At 53.4% G+C, this 18,355-nt stretch overlaps 1 protein-coding gene across 2 annotated transcripts in view; it reads left to right on the top strand.

Moving 5' to 3' along the window:
* The window catches only part of Lrp5 (LDL receptor related protein 5), a 98,224-nt gene that overhangs the window by 44,042 nt on the left and 35,827 nt on the right, over positions 1–18,355 (top strand). For both annotated transcript variants that reach the window (XM_021634330.2, XM_060383424.1), the window contains exons 6-9: positions 7,344–7,740; positions 9,517–9,688; positions 15,297–15,513; positions 17,657–17,946. In XM_021634330.2, coding sequence (XP_021490005.1) covers positions 7,344–7,740; positions 9,517–9,688; positions 15,297–15,513; positions 17,657–17,946 — 1,076 coding nt within the window. The remainder of the gene's footprint in view (positions 1–7,343; positions 7,741–9,516; positions 9,689–15,296; positions 15,514–17,656; positions 17,947–18,355) is intronic.

Below are 18,355 nucleotides of genomic sequence, written 5' to 3'. Positions count from 1 at the left end.
AGCTATGCACTCACCTCAGAACTGGGGCCTGGTGTCTGTCCGGCCTTTCCTGATAAGCTCAGCCTTCCTCTGCATATGTATTGGGCTGTTTGGGGTGAGCCATGCAAGCAGACAGTCACTTGGGTTTCAGGTTATAAGCAGAGCCTAAGAGAGGCCTGGCCACTTCCTTTGGGCCTGTGACCCTGTGGTCATTAGGCGGGGTTTCCCAGGCCAAGGTGCTGGGCTGCGGTCTTGGCATTTTGTCTAACCACTTACCCCCCAAGGGGGCAGTGGAGAAACTTAATCAATTGCTAAAACAACAAAAAGAATCTGGCCACCTGCCATATGGGAAGCCGCAGAGCCAGGCTGTTTACAGCCTTTCAGTCTGCTGGGTGAATGGGGACCTGCTCAGTCACTGAGCTGCCCACGCAGCCTCAGGCCTAGGAGCTAAGGAAGAAGCTGGCCATGCCTGCTATGAGGACCACTGAGGAGGGGACCAGGGCAGGAGTCATGGGGACCGAGAAGGGCTGGATCTCAGCTGTCTTGATGACGAAGAAGTTGGCAAGGCAGAGTCACAGAGTTCATGGATGCTTCCCACGCTGCGTGTAGCTGTGCTGAGGTCTTGGGCCCTCGAGGGGCAGCCTGTGACCTTGGGATTGTGGTAGACTGTGTGGGAGGGTTGGGCTGTCTTCTATGGCTGTGAGGGAGCCAGGGCTCTGCCTGTATTAATTGGGCCTTGCTACATCCTTAAGACGGATTATTATTTTTCTTGTTGTGGGGAGAAAAAAAATCTTTTCCCATGGAGAGATTAGCTTTTCCGTTCCCACATGTCCAGTTGTTGCCAGTAGATCCATCTCCCAGGCCCCGACAGAGGTAGCTGAAGAATACAGGGCCACATTTCTAGGTGGATATGATTTTTGACCCCATCCTGCCTTCCACCTTGTTCTTCCCTTCACTGTACTGAGACCCCAGCAGCTAAAACCGCCCTTTCCTTAGCCCTGGCTCCAGGGAAAAAAGCCTTGCATCCCTGGTCATCTCCTCCTAGTCTGAGACCCTCCCCAGTCTATTCCTGACCCCAGTTCAGAAGCCTTTTCCTCGTACAAGGACAAATTTATGTTTACCACAGAAAGGAAACCATCAACATAAACCAGAAAAAAGAATTTTACGTGTGATTTATGTGTATGCGTGTTTTATTTCCAAGTGTTCACACCATGTACGCACCTGGTGCTTGCAGAGATCAGAAGAGGGTGTCAGATCCCCTGGAACTGGAGCTGCACCCACCAACCATGGGGGTGGGTGCTGGGAACGGAACCCAGGTCTTCTGCAATAGCAGTCAGTGCTCTTAACTTCTGAGCCGTTTCTTCAGCCTGATAAATAGCAACGTTTAAATGACCCAGAATCCTGCCGCCTGGATGAAGCTGCTTGTGACAGGTCCTCGTGTTTTCTACTTTTTCTTCTAAAAAGTTGTTATTGGGTATTTATCATTTTACTTTGTGTGTGTGTGTGTGTGCACGTTCCACAGTGCCCGTGTGGAGGTCAGAGGACAACTCAAAGGAGTTGGTTCTCTCCACTGGGTGCGTCCTGGAGATTGTACTAGGTCACCAGGGTTGGTGACAGAGCCTTCACCTACCGAGCCGTCTGGCTGGCACGATTTTCGCTTTTCCCAAGCCCGAACGCATGTGTGTTCGCAGTGTGCAGACCCACATCTTACTTCTTACAGTTCAGGTGTTCCCGGCATCATTGGCTCTTCTCCATGGCCTGGTGTTCTGTGTCTGTGTAAACACCGACTTCTGATGATTTAAAATGATGACTTCTGAGATTTAAAATGAACCCCTTAACTTCCCTCTCTTCCTGCTTGTATGTCACGGAATGTCTAGACTGTTCACAGGTCCTCATCTTCGGTATTGGGTTTTTGCTGTTCTCCTGGAGCCCTGAGGCTGGGTGGCTGGGTGTGTGTCTTTGTGCACTGCAGTTCCATCCTCAGGCTCTGTGCTGTGCTCAGAGGGACAGAAAGTCCCAGCCTGCTGTCCAGAAAGCCTGAGCTGGCTTCGACACTTGCAGAAGCTGAGACATACTAGGACTCAAATAGGCTTTCCCACTACTCAGTCAGGCTGTCACTAGAAGCTGCTTGTTTTCATGGTTATAGATTGTCTTTGCTTTCCTTTCCTTTTGTTAAACAAAAGATTTTATTTTAAGTCTGTGAGTATTCACCCGGATGTATGTGCACCATGTGTGTGCAGTGATGACAGAGGCCAGAAGAGGGCTTCAGGCATTTCCTCTCAGTTACGGATCGCTTTGATCTGGGTTCTGGGAACTGAGCACAAGTCTTCTGCAGTACAAGTGCTCATAACCACTGAGCCATCTCCCCAGCATCTACTCTTTTATCTTATTATTATGTGTGTGTTTGGGCCCATGTATACCATCGTACCCATGTGGAGGTCGTGGGACAGCTTTGTTCTCTCCTTCTTCATTTACGTGGGTTCCAGGAATTGAAGTCAGGCCTTTAGGCTTGCCTAGCGGGTGCTTTTACCCACTGTGCCATCTCACTGGCCCCTCTCATACTTCTTTTACAAGGTTTAACCCTCCCCAGCCACAGGCCACGGGCCTCAGAGTAGGCTTCTTACAGCCTGAGGGCCCCGGGGTGATATATGCATTTTACACAGATAGTAAGAAAATCAGAAGACTTATGCTGTGACATGTGGAGTGATACGACCTTCAGGTGTCAGCGTTCCCAGATGAGATTCTGTTTGTGAACAGCCATGCACTCTTGCTTCAGCACTGCCTGTGACTAGACTCTTTCCCTGAGATGCTTGGCTATTCCCGGTCCAACGTTATTAGAGAACAGATCAAGCCCTGTAGCCCTTCAAGCTCGTTTCCTTCCAGGCTTTTGCCTGAGGGTGGCAGTCTGTCCTGCTGTCTGTGCCTGTGGTTGGAATCCTGCTGCACACACAGCGTGCCATTTGCTTGTGGCTTCCTTAAGGACAGGCTGGGTTTGGAGCTGCCTGGTGCCCTGTGTGTGGCGGGTCCCCAGCAGATTGTGGCCCATGAGATGACTTGCCCCCCTGTAGTGAACATGCTGGTTTCTGAGCTCAACTCATACTTAGCAGCCTGGACCGCCTTCCCCTCTTCTCCCCAGAGTTCCCTCCTTCCGGCATTGCCCTGACCCTCCTCACGAAATCACCTTGTGTGTGTGTGAGAGAGCTAGTCTGGACGCCCTGCCTTTGATGAGGTAATCAAATGAAGCGGAGGTGTGGCTGAGCGGGTGTCCACAGAGCAGTGTCCTCCCCCGAGGAGGACCGTAGAGCCACACAGTGCAGTCCACTGTGTGAAGCTGGAGGCAGGGATCAGAGCGGTTGGCAATGAACCAAGGAACGCCAAGTATTTCCGGCAACACCAGGAGCTGAAGAGGCAGGAAGGACCCTCCCTTAGAGCCCAGGGAGAGTGCCAGCCCTGCTGCACCCTGGCTCTTCTGAGCCCTCCGTCGGGGGAAGAGTAAACTTATCTTGTTAAAGTCACAGGTTTAGGCTGTGGCAGCTGTGCCCTGTGCCTGGCACATGGCCCTTCAGTGGGAATGCTCCCATCCTGTGCCCTGTATGTTCCTGGAGGAAGTGGAGAAAGAAGCCAGGCATCCACCCAGCTAGGTCCAGTGGCTATCAATGCTCCAGGAGAGAGGAAGCCTTCACTTTAGGTGAAGGGCCTTGCCACCAGTCCTGACCAGTTTGATCCTGGGAACCCACATTGTCTTCTGATCTCTCTGTCTGTCTCTGTCTCTGTCTCCCCTTCCCGTGCCCCCCCAACACATACAAAGGAAAGAAAGACAGTTTGTTTGTTTTTGGAGACAGGGTTTCACTGTGTAGCCCTGACTGCCCTGGAATTCACTGTGCAGAACAGGCTGGTCTTGAATTTATGGAGATCTGCTTGCCTCTTCCTCCGAAGTGCTGGGATTAAAGGCTTGTGTCAACACCGCCCAGCTAAGAAAGGTGGTTTTAAAAAGCAAGCGCTTGGTCACACTTTGAGTTTCTGAACTGTTTGCTTCCTTGATGTTTAGACAAACGTCATTTACTGGCTTTCCAGGCACCAGGCAGGCCTCTCTCCTCTTTATGGTCAGCACTGTCCCTGGTCCACCTGGCTCACCCTACACCTGCAGCGCCAGGATACCTGTTAGGACCTCACTTTTAAAGACCCTTCTCAGAGGCTAACCATGGGCGTCAGCTTTGGTACAAGGCAGCTCTCCCTTGCTGGCCTGGCCTTAACCAGAGCCTGCCATTACTAGCCCTGGAAGCCTGCGTACATGAGCCCAGCCCTCACACCTCGGGAACATGACTGGTCTGTGGCCCTGACTCGGGCAACCCTGTTGTGGTTTCTGTATTTTTCTTGCAAAACTAAAAATGCCTCAAGATGCTGTACAGCCATGGGGGTTCCAGAGGACCCCTGCCCATCATGATGGAGTCAGTTGAGAGCTGAGGGTTTAGCTCAGCAATGGATTACTGCTGCAGTCACCGAGACTTCATTCACAGCCTTCCTCAGAGTGGCTGGAAGAGTCCCGGTGGCCAGGCGTGCTTCAGGGCTTTGTGCTGGCTTCGCTCCCAGAGCAAGGGCCTGTGTGTCATCTTCATTACTCTGCTAGACTCTTCCCTGTGATGGCAGAAAGCAGCCCCTCACATCTCCAAAGCCCCTCTCCTCCCCTTCCCTGCTTCCTCATTGTATTTTATGGCTACAGTGTGAGATTGTGGGGTTTTTGTTGGCCTTGTTTACTTGATGGTCTCTGCTCCATGACCCTGGGGGTATCATGAGTCTGCTTTTCCACTTCCTCCTCTGTCATAGCTTGCTCTAGGCCTGGGCTAAAGTGGCTACTATAGATGCTGGTGGTATGACAGAGCTGGCTTGGTCGCTTATTGCCAAGCCTCTTGTACTCGCGCCTCAGGTGGCTCAGGGGATCTTACCTTCCCACTTGCTGCTGTGTGCCTGTGAGCCAGGAGCGTGGCCTCTTTGCACATCAGCTCCCTCACCTGTACTTCATGGCATAGCCATACATGATGTGGAGATGGTCCTCATGGATGGTTGTGCTAGGACTGTGGGATGGGGTTAGCCAAAACAGGCTCAGATGTGGTTTGGGGAACAAGAGTTAGTTTCCACCGGGGTGCTCATCTCCCTGAGGTGTTCCATGGGGACACCGTGTGAAGCCAGGGGACAGTTGTCATACACTGCCTGTCCCACTGGGAGACCCTGAGAGTAAAGGCCCTTCCTGGGCTTTTTCTACAAGGGGGCATCTCTTTCCCATCATGATGACTAAGCCTCATGCCACCTGGCTCCCTGAAAGTGACCCAAGCACCATCAGCCTGGCTGATGAAGAAGCAAGCCTGGAGAGTCAGGGCCCTGCCAGACGCTCATGCCAGGTGGGTTCTGCCCCAGGGCGGTGCCTCCACGCGCAGGTTTGACCCCTTGTTCTGGGCACAGTATTGTACAAAAAGGCACTTACTAGCCCCTGTGAGACTGTGGGGTGAGGACACTGTCAGCCCGTCCACAGGTTAACAGAACAGGTTGAAAATGGAGCCCAGAGGAGGAAAATCTGTTGGAATCCCAAATTTCCCCTCCTTCCTTCCCTCCCAGTGTGCACCTTTTCATGCAGTCAGGATCCAAGTCAAGGGTCTCTGTTGCTGTTGGGAACTTCAGACTCTCACAAGTGTTACCTTGACTCACTCTGACACCTGGTGCCTCAGTTTCCCCAGCCCTGACTAGGAGACTGCTGCATTTGCTCCCTTCAGTGGAGGAATCAAAGCAGGTGTCCTGGCCCCTGGGGACCTTGAGTGAGCCACTGTGAGCATAGGCAGCTGTCTCCTGTTTGAGGCCTACATGGTCAGACATGGCTGATGCCTGGGAGTTGTCTTGGAGGCTGACATGTGAGGGAGGCCCCGGCTGCTGCCTCTGAGGCAGAGGGCTTCTTGACTATAGATGGATGGCCCTGGGATTCCAGAAGACATCTCTGGCCCCGACATTCTTGGTTCTGTGGCTCCTAGAGATCAGGAAGGGCTGGAAGAAATGGCTCTGGTAGGAAGCTATGTCTTGACTCCAGTAGCCTTGGGAGGCACTTGTGTCAGGGTCGGGGGCATACTCAAGTCCTCGTGTCTACATGGGGCTCGGTGCATATCTTCCTGATCTGCCTTGACAGCCCAGCATGGGGGCGGGGGTTGGAACAGAGGCAGAGGCCCACACTGCTGTGCACCAGGCTCCTGGAGCGGCCAGGCCATCCCTTTTCTCAGCCCCGTGTCCTAGTGCTGACTCTTATATTTTCTCGAGACAGGTATGTAGCTTAGGCTGTCCCAGAACTCACTATGTAAGCTAAGCTGACCTGGAACTCGTGAAGACCAACCTGCCTCTGCCTCCCAAATGCTGGGGTTAAAGGTGTACACCACCACGGCAGGCCTTTCAGTATTGACTCTCGGGCCCTCGGGACTGGAGCATGTGAGGGCCCTGCCGTTGGTTCAGAAGAGACTCTAGTGTTCCCTTGACCCAAGGCCCCAGAGAGGAGACGTGGTTTTCACAGCTTCTCTGCTGCCCACGGGTTCTCAGTGTCTAGAGGCAGGTTGACTTCTCATAACTCACAGTGGCTCTAAAGTGTATTGGAAATGTATTTCTTGCCCATCTCCTGTGGGACTCCCCCCATCTATAGACAAGAAAGCAGCCTTTCTGAAGGCCCTGCTCTGTAGTGGCCACAGTGTCCCACTGGCTCCTAGCCACAGTAGGAGGCACTTGTGGGTCCGGTCTGGAATCAGGTCAGAGATACCTGGCTCTGGGGGTGGCTTTTGGTCTCGGTCTCAGTTGCCTAGTATGTCAAGTGGTCCTAAATTTTATGTTAGTACATGTGCAGCAGATATGGAGGGGAGGGGGAAGGGACTCTGAACTTTGGAGCCAGGCTCCCTCCATCCCAGCACTGTGCATGGCAGAACTGTATAGAGGTTACTTACTTGACACAGATTTCTGTCCCTGCAGGGAGCTGGGTGACAGAGCAAGCAGGGGTGTCTGCTCGAAGCTGTTTCTTAGGGGGATGGAGGAGGAGGAAAGGACTGGCAGTTGGGGTCTGGAGTCCTGAACTTCCAGCGGGATTTTTGCAGAGGCAGGCTTGTGGTCAGGAGGGAGACAGGCAGGCCAAGGGCCTCTCACACACTGGTAGAAGCCAGATGGCCTGCCAAGAGGACGTCTAGCTGGTTCTTGAACATCTCTGTGCACACCCCGTCGGCCCCGCAGAGCCCCTGTAGCCACTGCTGTGGTCTGCCTCGGCGTGCCTGGATGGCCCCACAACAGGCCCAGGCGCTTGGGCCTACCACAGCCACGATAACCTGGCCTCACTGCTTGCGTCTCCACAGGGGCTGAGGAAGTGCTGCTGCTAGCCCGGAGGACAGACCTGAGGAGGATCTCTCTGGACACACCTGACTTCACAGACATAGTGCTGCAGGTGGGCGACATCCGGCATGCCATTGCCATCGACTATGACCCGCTGGAGGGCTACGTGTACTGGACAGATGATGAGGTGCGGGCTATCCGCAGGGCGTACCTGGATGGGTCAGGCGCACAGACACTCGTGAACACTGAGATCAATGACCCCGATGGGATTGCTGTGGACTGGGTTGCCCGGAACCTCTACTGGACAGATACAGGCACTGACCGAATTGAGGTGACTCGCCTCAACGGTACCTCCCGAAAGATCCTGGTGTCTGAGGACCTGGACGAACCTCGGGCCATTGTGTTGCACCCTGTGATGGGGTAAGGCTGGGACTGCAGGTGGGCTCTGGGACACCCCCAACCCCTGAGATAAGCTTGTTAATAGGCAGAGTTCCGAGTCAGCCACCAGGGCTGCTGCTGCGGCTGGTCCCTGGACTGGACTTGGAGGAGCTCAGGGACAGGCCATCAGGCAGTGGGTGAAAAAGCCTGGAAGGCTGGGCAGAAGGTTCCTGTCTCACAAGCATAGGAACCCAGGTTGATCCCTAGAATCCACATTAAAATTAAACAGCCAGTGCCCCGGCACACACCCATAATCCCAACACTCGGGAAGGCAGAGGCAGGAAGATTGCTGTGACTGTGAGTTCGAGGCCAGCCTGGTCTACAGAGTGAGTCCAGGACAGCCAAAAAAAAAAAAAAAAAAAAAAAAAAAAAAAAAATCCTGTCTCAAAAAATAAAAAACACCAAAGAACTGGGATGGGCCTAGGGAGAGTACTTAGTAGTTAGGTGTTTGCTGCACAGATATGGGGAGAAAGTTTGGATCTGCAGAGACCCATATAAATGCCAAGCGGATGTGGCTGGAAAGGAGCCTCCGACCCTAGCATCTGTGCCCGGTGGAGAAGGGAGCTCCTGCGTTAGAACTTTAACTGAGCAGAGCCTGACGGGGCGGGTGCTGGGGAGCTCTAGGGTTGATGCTGGTGGGCCAGGAAGAGTCTGCACTTAGTACAGGGTGTGAACCTGTGACTGAGGGCCAGGGGCCAGTCAGCAGCCATGGGCATCAAATGTGTTCCCCCTTTTGCAGCAGGAACCGGAGCACAAGTGGGTGCTGCAGGTGCCAACGCCAGGGCAGCCCTCTCCCTACGTGGGGTCTGAGCTCCTGGCCCTGAACCAGGTTTTTGGCACAGCCCATTGTGGGGCCTCGTAAGCTAGAGAGGTTAGAGGTCCAGAAGGGTAGCAGGGCTTTTCGGGCAGTGGCTGGTATGGAGTATGGGGATCAGGGGGAGGTCTAAGCTGCGGTAGCCCTTCAGTGACCCTGGGCCCAGTAGTAAGCAGAATTTTCTCTGTGGTAGTGGCCAAAGAGCAAGGGTGTTCCCAAAGAGGATGGATACAAGGAGCACCAGGGTCATGTGATGCATTGGGGGTGAGGAAGCAGTGGGGGTCTGGTGGTCAGCTCAGACGATGGTCAGGAGACTTAGGATCTACCCCCAGCTACATCACCGTGAACTCAAAGAGGTCATATACCCATGCACCATGGTGTCCTCATATGTGGGAGCAGCTGCCAGGGCCCTTCCCAGCCTGTGACTTCTGAGATTCAGGGAAGCTGGGCAGCCAGTGAAAGTGTGTATGATCTCAGGTCCAGGGAAGCATGTTTCATACAGAAGGGACCAGAAGGCAGGACAGAGGCGGTAGGAGACAAGGCTGTGTCCTGAGCCCAGAGTACCCTGAATTTCTTGCATTAAAACTTCTGCCTTCTGCCATCCTCCATTTTCCCTTGGGTCAAGCACAGCTTCCACGTCCTGAGTATACAGAGGCTTTACTTCTGTTTCTAGAAGGCTCTATGCCACCCTCCTCCCCGATGCTCTGGCCCCTAGCAAACAGGTCAGGGACAAGGCTGCCTCAGATGCTCTGCAGGGTCACTTCCAGAACTCTCCTGTGGGGTGGGGCTGAACCTGGAGCCCCCGGGAGCCCAGTGGGGTGCTCTGATGTTCCCATCGAGCTGTGGGCTGTGTTGGTGAGTGGGTGGCGGGAGGTGTGTCCCTCAGAATAGGGGTGCAGCAGGGGCAGAACAGACACTATCATGGCCATTTGCTTTTTCTCCAGCCTCATGTACTGGACAGACTGGGGGGAGAACCCCAAAATCGAATGTGCCAACCTAGATGGGCGAGATCGGCATGTCCTGGTGAACACCTCCCTCGGGTGGCCCAATGGACTCGCCCTGGACCTGCAGGAGGGCAAGCTGTACTGGGGAGATGCCAAGACTGATAAAATCGAGGTGAGTGAGGCCAATAGCGTAGAGACATGCCTGGGAGATCGCACAGGTACAAGAAGCCACACCCTGTAATGGCACCATGTGACCAGACTCCTCATTGTTGTCCCCTGCAGAGGCCAGGCCTGGACACCCTGCAGGCCATTCATGTGTTTGCCATAGGCATCAGTGGATGGCTGTGCCCTGTTAGATGGCTAGATGGACTCCTCAAGGCAGTAGCTTGTGATGGCTTTGAGGAGATGGCTCAGTTGGTAATGCCTACCCAGCACGTGTAGAGCCCTGGGTTCACTCCCCAGTACCGCACACGGGGGGCGTGGTAACTAGCACATGCCTGTAATCTGAACAGTCAGGAGATGGAGTCAGGAGGATCAGGAGTTCAGGGCCATCATAGACTGCATAGTGAGTCTCAAAAAGCACACACAACCAACCCAGCCAAACCACTTGTCTTTAATTCCAGCACATGGGAGGAAGAGGCAGATAGACGGATCTCTGCAAGATTGAGGCCAGCCTGGTCTAAATAGTGAGTCCCAGGCTATCTAGGGCTTTTCTGCATCTCAAAAAAGATGGGGGAAAAAAGCTTTATGGGAACTGGTTGATGGTTCAGTCGTGGAAAGTGGTTGCTGTGAGTTCAATTCTTGGAACCCACATGCTGGAAGAAAATTGGCTCCTTCAGGTTGTGTCCTGAACACACACACAAACAAGTTTGCTTGCTTGCTTGCTTTTTGAGCCAGGGTTTCTCTGGGTAACCCTGGCTGTCCTGGACTTGCTTTGTAGACCAGGCTGGTTTTGAACTCTCAGAGATCCTCTTCCTCTGCCTACCGAGTACTGGTATTAAAGGTATGTGCCACCGCAACTGGCTGGAAAAGAAAAGAACTTTTAAAAATTAAATTAAACATGCAATCTCTTTTTTTAAAAAGAAGTTTTGTAATGACTCATTGCAACAGTCTGAGAAGCCTTGAAGAGGTCTGTGCTGGCTTTGAAGCATGAGGCAGGAGGATTGTTGTGCGTTTAAGGTCAGCTGACTTATATGGTGAATCCTAGGTCTACTTGGGCTACACAGTAGGACCCTGTCTCATAACAGAGCAACCAGAGATACTGGGTCCTCAGCTATGCTCCGTGTCGGAGCCAGTGGCGGCCTGTACCACAGCAGTTAGGTGACAGTGCAGTCTCCCTGAGCTTGCCTTGTTCGTTAGCGCCCGTGTGTCTTTAGCGAAGCCCTCGGGGACTTTTGGTGGGTTCTCAGTGCTGGTGGCCCTGTCAGCACCAGGAGCAGTTCTTTTACCCTGCTGGGTCCCTCTCTTCAGGGTGGACGCCTTCCAGCCTTTTCTGGTAACTTTGCTTCTAGTGTGTAGGTGTCATGATTTGTTCATACCACCGTTGAGGACACTGTCCTTACGGCTCCTGGAGAGGGGAGGAGCTGAGTCTTTGTCTGAAACTTTGTTTCTTGGGGAGCAGGGATCCTCAGTGCTGGGGGACATGAGCTCAGGGTCAGAATGGGGAGATGCTCTTCTTTTGGGAACTCATGGAGCTGCCTTATAGCTTCTCCTGGGTTTCCCTATTGATAACCTGTTTTTTGTTTGTTTTTGTTTTTTGTTTGTTTCTGTTTTTTGTCTGTTTTTGTTTGTTTCCTTTTTAAAAACAGTTTTGTTGCTCAAGAGTTTGAAGATCCCTGTCTCCTAGGCAACTGGGGAGGCTTCATCTTTGGTACCCTAGCCACCAGTGGGATTCTGACAGGGCCACATGGCGCCCAGAGATGCAGTTGCTCTGTGTGTAGCCAGCAGAGTGGCCTTTAGTACACTCAGTGTCATGTGGCCATCGTTGCTGTCTCCTTCCAGAATACCTCTTCAGCTGGAGAGCAGACTCCATGCCTGGTCATGGCCACTCCCCACGCTCCTGGTCCCTCGGCTTCTGGGGGCACTCCTCACATTTCTGTCTCTGTGCCTTGGTTTCTTGGGTATATTTCCTCTAACTAGACTCCTCTAAATAGATACGGCCTTTTATGTCTGGCTTTGTTGGGAGCATAATGTATTCAGGGTCCGTGCTGTCCTGTGCACAAACATATCCTCTGCTTCTGTAGTGGATTACATGCTAGTGTGTGGTGGACATGTTTTGTGGGCTCTTTCATCAGTCCTTCCCTCTTGTCTAACTGTCAGGAAGGAGATGGCTGGCGATATTTGTGTGCCCCCTTTTTTTTTTTTTTTTCTGAATACAATTTCTTCCGTTGAATGTATGTCTGGGAGTGGAATTGCAGATCATACGGCATTTAAAGTGTGATTTATTGAGGAACGTTAAACTCTTCACATCAGACACAGTACTTCATGGCGTGTCAGAAGCCCATGAGGATCCAGTTTCTCTGCTTGCTGGTGTTCTCTCTTTCTTTCTCTTCCTCTCTCTCTCTCTCTCTCTCTCTGTGTGTGTGTGTGTGTTTAACTATAAGCCATGGGTTCACGTTAGGTATCATCTCTCTGCCCAGTCCAAGTGGAATCTTGAGTTGCTCGCCTGCCCCTGCTCCTCCTGAACCAGCATCTGTGAGGGCCTCAAGCTGGGCATACTTTCTTTCCCATGCAGAGTTTGCTGCACATCCCAGAAAACCCACCTCTGGTGTCTTCTCCTGGCCCCAGCATCCATGCATTTTCCTGGGCTCTGCCTTGGGCCTGCACCCTCCCAAGGGTCAGAATGGGCATGCCCTCTGAACCCTCCCACACCCAGCCCTTTCCTGCCTGCCTGTTTTGGGGATTCTTGACAGTTTGTGACCCCAGGGAACGTGTCAGCTGCAGAATTGATCCCACGGGAAACTTGACTGACAGGCCCTCCTTAAGCTCAAGCATCTGGGGAAGGTCAGAGGCCAGCTGAGCTAATTGTGCGGGTGTGTGGCAGGTGAGGATGCTGAAAAGTTAGGATTGGGGGGTCTTCCTAGTGCTCAGAGTAGCATGTGCACACAGCCACAGCCACACACAGCCACCATAGGATGTTTCTGCTCCCTTCCATCAGAGCAGGTGAGAACTGTTCATCGCCAATCTCATTCTCTTCCCAGTCCAAGAGGGCCTGTGATCTTTACTCAGGGCTGGCACAGGGTGTGGCTCGTCTGTCACAGGGAGGGGTTGCCCTGGGAGACTCTGCCCCTAAGCCAGTCCAGATCCAGTCTTGTCCTCACCCTGGGTGTGGCTGGACCTGGCCAGGAAAGCTCTGGCCTCCTTTCATTTTGCTTCAGGGCAACCAGGGAGTTGGAGCCAAGGCGGAGCCACCTAGTATCCATCACTCTTTTCCCTGGCTTCTCTGTGGGCCACTTTCACAGATCCAGGGAAAGTGTGCGCCCTACTGCAGTTCACTTTAACACGCTTGGAAATGTAGTTTTATAAACCGGGCTGGGGAGATAGCTCAGTTGTTAGAATGCTTATCTAGCATGCATGAGGCCCGGGGTTCTATCCCAAAGCCTGGCATAAACTAAACACAGAGGCGTGCACCTGTAATTCCAGCGTTAGGGAGGCAGAGCAGGAGGATCAGAAATGGTGACCTTGAGGCCAGCCTGGGCTATATGAGACCTATTTCCAGTGAAACAGTAAAGGAGGAAGGAAGAATGAACAGAACCAGGGGCTAGCAAGATGGCCCAGCAGGTAAAGGCGCTTGTCATCAAGCCTGCAATAACTGTTCAGAGCCTCGGAACCCACATGGCGGAAGGTGAGAACTGATGCCTTCAGACTGTGTGCCGGCTTCCACACTCACACCATGGCACGTGCGCATGAGCTACAACAGAGGTAGAGACAGGAATAAAGAGGATCTGAGAGAGAATGCTGACCTCCGGTAGATTAAACTAAAGTTTTGTCTTCCTCAGATGAGGCTTATTTTCTTCCTGGCATCATCAGTCCCTTCCCAGCCTGTTTAGCTCGTATTGAGGTGTTAGAGTCCCTGAGTCACCGCCTGGAGCCCTGCCTGTCACTGCCCTCTTCTCTCAGCTTCTCCTCCTGAGCTGTTCTTCCCCTGAACAGGGATCTCCATGTGCTGATGGTTTGTGCTGAGGTCAACCATTCATTCCCCCAGCTGTTGGCCTGTGTACCACCTCTGTGTGTCTTGTATTGGGATTCCAAGAATGAACTCTGGCTGTAAGGCAGGCAGAGAGGCAGGCGGATCTCTGAGTTTAAGGACAGCCTGGTCTACAGAGAGTTCCAGGATAGCCAGGGCTACACAGACAGAAAGATTCTGTCTCTAAAAACAAAACAAAACAAACAAAAAAGAATGAATTCTGGGCTGTGTGAGCTGAAGCTAGCTGTTACTGCCCTCTGCTGCTCACTTAACATCATTGAACCAGAGAGCTTAGCCCCCTAGCTGCAGCCTTCAGTTGAGACAAATCCCCCACCCCGACCGCCCAAGTAGGAGCACCTGCCCCTGCCATGGCCTGATTCACACAGCAGCTCTGATGACCTCCAACTATGTCTCAATGGCTTTAGATTGGATCCCAGCTTTGGTCCTTTGTTTTACTCTATTTCCACAGTGAGTTAGCTACTGATGAGTTTGGTCCCCTGCTGCAGGAGGAGATGGAAGCCGATGCAAGGACTCATTCAAGGACACTCATTAAAGGATCATGGGGTAGAGGGGGAGGGAGACTCCCTGGCTGCAGGCGTCAGAACTGTGCTGGTTTAGCTCTTTCCCTCTTGCTGTGAACTGGAGTGGCTCAGTGTTCAGAGCTAGGCCTGCCTTGTATCTTGTGCTGTCTGCTCTCCTGATGAGCGAGAGTACAGCCTTGCTCAAGAGGCCAGTCGAGGCTTGCCTATAATAGGATGTGTTTCCTCATCCTGGTCTAAGAGCCCTGTGCCTGGGATGTTGCCATTGCCGCCGCTGCTCTTCGTGGATTGCCAGAGCCCCACTCATCCTGTGGCTTTTAAAAACAACAACACCCCAACCAAACAGAAGTACTGGGGCTCAGGCTGGTCTTGAAATGACTATGTAGCTGAGGATGATCTTGAACTTCTTACCTTTCTTCCACTTCCCGAGTGCTAGGGTTGTCAGCGTGCCCTGCCAAGCCTAGTTTATTGATGCCTGGGATCAACTTAGGGCTTCATGTTCACCAGGTACACGCTGTATGAGCCGAGCCACGCCCCAGTCTTTGTGTTTGTTTTGATCGACATGGCCTTTTCCAGAAGAAGACTTGGCTCTTTGGCGCTAGAGTGGACAGGGAAGAAAAGTACTGTAGGCCTGTGGGGCTAGGTTCATAACTAGAAGTGCCCGGGAGGGACAGACCTGCCCAGGTTGTGGGGCGGCCGGGCCCTTTGCGACGCCCACCCTTGTATCTGTGGCAGCCATTGCTACTGTCCAGGAAGCCTCCTACAGTGCTCACGCTAGTCTGCACCCCACCCTTGGTGCTGCAGGGCCCAGGCATGCCTGTCCAGCACCCAGGGAGAGGACTCTGCCTGTTCACACTGTTCTCGTCAAGGCTACAGAGGCTCTAGGCCTCCCCTCCGTCAGCCAAGGACGTGGGAAGTGCCATTTGCTCAGTCATACCCGACATCTCACGGCAGCCCGTTAGCTGCTCCGGGGCAGCTCGGGCCTGAGGCAGGCTCCGGGTTGGCCCTTGGTGCCGCCCCTGCCCATCCAGACCCACGTTTCTGCCGACACGCAGGTGATCAACATTGACGGGACAAAGCGGCGGACGCTCCTAGAGGACAAGCTCCCACACATTTTCGGGTTCACGCTGCTGGGGGACTTCATCTACTGGACCGACTGGCAGCGGCGCAGCATTGAGAGGGTCCACAAGGTCAAGGCCAGCCGGGATGTCATCATCGACCAGCTGCCCGACCTCATGGGACTCAAAGCCGTGAACGTGGCCAAGGTTGTCGGTGAGTGCCGGAAAGCTCTGGGCTGTGGCTCGGCTTGGCTGTATCCGGCAAGGATAGGTGGGGGTAGGAGTAGCACGTTGCCCAGGGATACAGAGGAGGTAGTGGTCACAAGTCAGACATGTTGGAAGTAACTGTGGCTGACATGTGTGCTGCACGCCAGGCCCAGGCCAGCCATCTGTTAGTCCTGCTTTCTACCCGATGAACACCGGGGACAGAGGGCAGGATGTCTGAGGAGCAGGTGGAGCCTGGGGCTCCCTGAGTCTGCCTTGCCTTTGTGGCAGAGCTGAGCTGTGACTCTCAACACACACTCTTTACCCAGGGAAGTCTTATTTGGCTTGATGGGTTGCCTTCTAGAAGACTCCAAATGCAGGTCCGTTATTCTCAGACCGTGACTTCCAGGTGGGGACCGGGGAGCATGAGTTCTGTTCCCATGTGCCACTGCCGTGCCTAAAGGTCTCAGGCATTGAAACTTTGCCTGACAGATAAGTGCAAGAAGAGGCCCCAGTACTGTGGGCCATTGTGCATAGCCAACAGGTAGGTGGGATGTCGGAGAGGCTTTTCAGGCTGGAGAGGTGGCTGGGGGTTCAGACCGCCCCCTGGTCTTCTGGAGGACCCGGGCTTTATTTTCAACACAGCCGCCTGTGACTTCAGCTCTAGGGGCACCCCATGTCCTCTCCTGACCTTCTCCAGCATTTGCACACATGTGGCAAACACACACACACAAATAATAAAACAAGGGGTTAAAAACCCACGACCAAATCTTTAGGTTGCTGAGATGACGGTGTGGGTGAAGGTGCTTCCGCCAGGCCTGACACACTCAGGTCCCACGTGCTGGAAGGAGAGACCAACCTAAAAGTTGTCCTCTTACCTCCACATTGTGCTAGTGCATGTACATGCGTGTGTGCGTGCGTATCTCGAACACAGACACAAACACTCACACATGCATGCACTCCTACACACATGCACTTGTGCACACACACTCATTCGTGTACACACAGTTGTGCTCATACACAAACACCACTCACACACATACACTCATACTCACCAGCACACACATATACACACAGACATACATTTGGGCACACACACACTCACATGCACACTCAAACATACACACTCAAACACAGACACACACTCACACGTGCCCTTGAACAGTAAATGTGACAGAGGTGCCTAGCTTCACCAGTAGGAAGGAGGAGACTGCACTTGGCTCTGCAGGATCGGGCCGGGTGTGCCTGACGAACTGGGTGTGCCTGACGGAGGGGCATCGGAACCAAGACCCAGCAGGGGGGGCAGCCTGGCTGACCCAGGGCCTGGCTTGTGCCTTCTGTCACTGTAACAGGCCACATGGCAGTCCACAGGACTGACGGCTTCATTTCACCAGCCACCTGTGAAAATATGCTCATCCCGGACAGGGCGCAGACGGCCACCCCCACCCACGTCTGTTAGGAGGAAGATGAGAATAAATCGAGCCTCCCTGGTCTGTGAAGTAAACTTGAGAAGTTGGGCCTCTCTCTCTCTCTCTCCCTCTCTGTGATAAGGGGAAGAACATTCCTTTTTTAGCTTAAACACTTAGCCCTCGGTTGCCGCTAGCGGCAGGTGGGAAGCAGAGTGAGCTAACAGGCTGGCCCGAAAGAAATGAGCAGGTGCATGGTACTTTGTGAGTGCATTAATGGAAAGGGATGCTGTGGCTGCCCGTGGCAAGGCTGAGTTTTGCAGGTTGCCAAGGGAGCCAGTGAATCAGGGAACATTCTGGAAGTCCGGTCAGCAGGGTAGTTGAGGAGCAGCTGAGCAGCCATTGAGCTGGAGCACCTTCGCTGCTTGTAGCTCAGGCTGGGTCTTTTCTTGCATGTAGCTCAGGCGAGGTCATCCTCGTTTGCTGGCAATGATACCCTCCGGCCTCCTGTACTCAGTTTCCACAGTCTTGTGACCCTGGGACGGGTGCCTGGCGGTGGTAGACCCAGTTTTATTGTCGCTGCTGTATTAGAGAAGGCCCCAGCTCCCGTCACCCAGGCTTCCTCCCGCGCCTCGCTCCGAGGCCCCCTTTCATCGGTCGGCAGGGACACAGCCACACACAACTGTGAGCTGGGAGCACTTCCCCCGCCAGATGGCCGGTGTCCAGAGCTGTGTGCTTGCCTCACAGGAACCAACCCGTGCGCGGACGGGAATGGAGGGTGCAGCCACCTGTGCTTCTTCACCCCGCATGCCACCAAGTGCGGCTGCCCCATCGGCCTGGAGCTGCTGAGTGACATGAAGACCTGCATTATCCCCGAGGCCTTCCTGGTGTTCACCAGCAGGGCCACCATCCACAGGATCTCCCTGGAGACCAACAACAACGACGTGGCCATCCCACTCACGGGGGTCAAGGAGGCCTCTGCGCTGGACTTCGATGTCTCCAACAACCACATCTACTGGACCGATGTCAGCCTCAAGGTACCGGGCGAGAGGCTGCAAGTGCCCACAGCCTTCGGTGGGACCTTGCCTGTGAAGCTGCTGCTGATTACCATATCAGGGATAGAGAGATGGTTCAGCAGTTGAGAATGTTTTCTTCTCTCCCGGAGGATCTGAGTTCAGGTCCCAGCATTCACATCAGGGGGCTTCCTATATCCTGTAACTATAGCTCCGAGGGATCTGCTATCTTCTTTCCTTCGTGGGTACTACACACGGTACACTTCAGCGTACTTGGGCACGCACACACAGGTACATATAAAGTGTTTTTAAAAATTAGGGGCTGAAGAGACAGTTCAGTGGTTCAGAGCCCTGGCCACTCTCTGGCTGCTCTTCCAGAGGATCCAGGTTTGAATCTCAGTGCCCACATGTTGGTCCGTAACTCCATTTCCAA

The sequence above is a fragment of the Meriones unguiculatus genome, chromosome 1, assembly GCF_030254825.1.
Source record: "Meriones unguiculatus strain TT.TT164.6M chromosome 1, Bangor_MerUng_6.1, whole genome shotgun sequence".
NCBI classification, from domain to species: domain Eukaryota; kingdom Metazoa; phylum Chordata; class Mammalia; order Rodentia; family Muridae; genus Meriones; species Meriones unguiculatus.
Note: the sequence above shows the minus strand (reverse complement) of the source record. Positions and strands in the feature narration are given on the sequence as shown.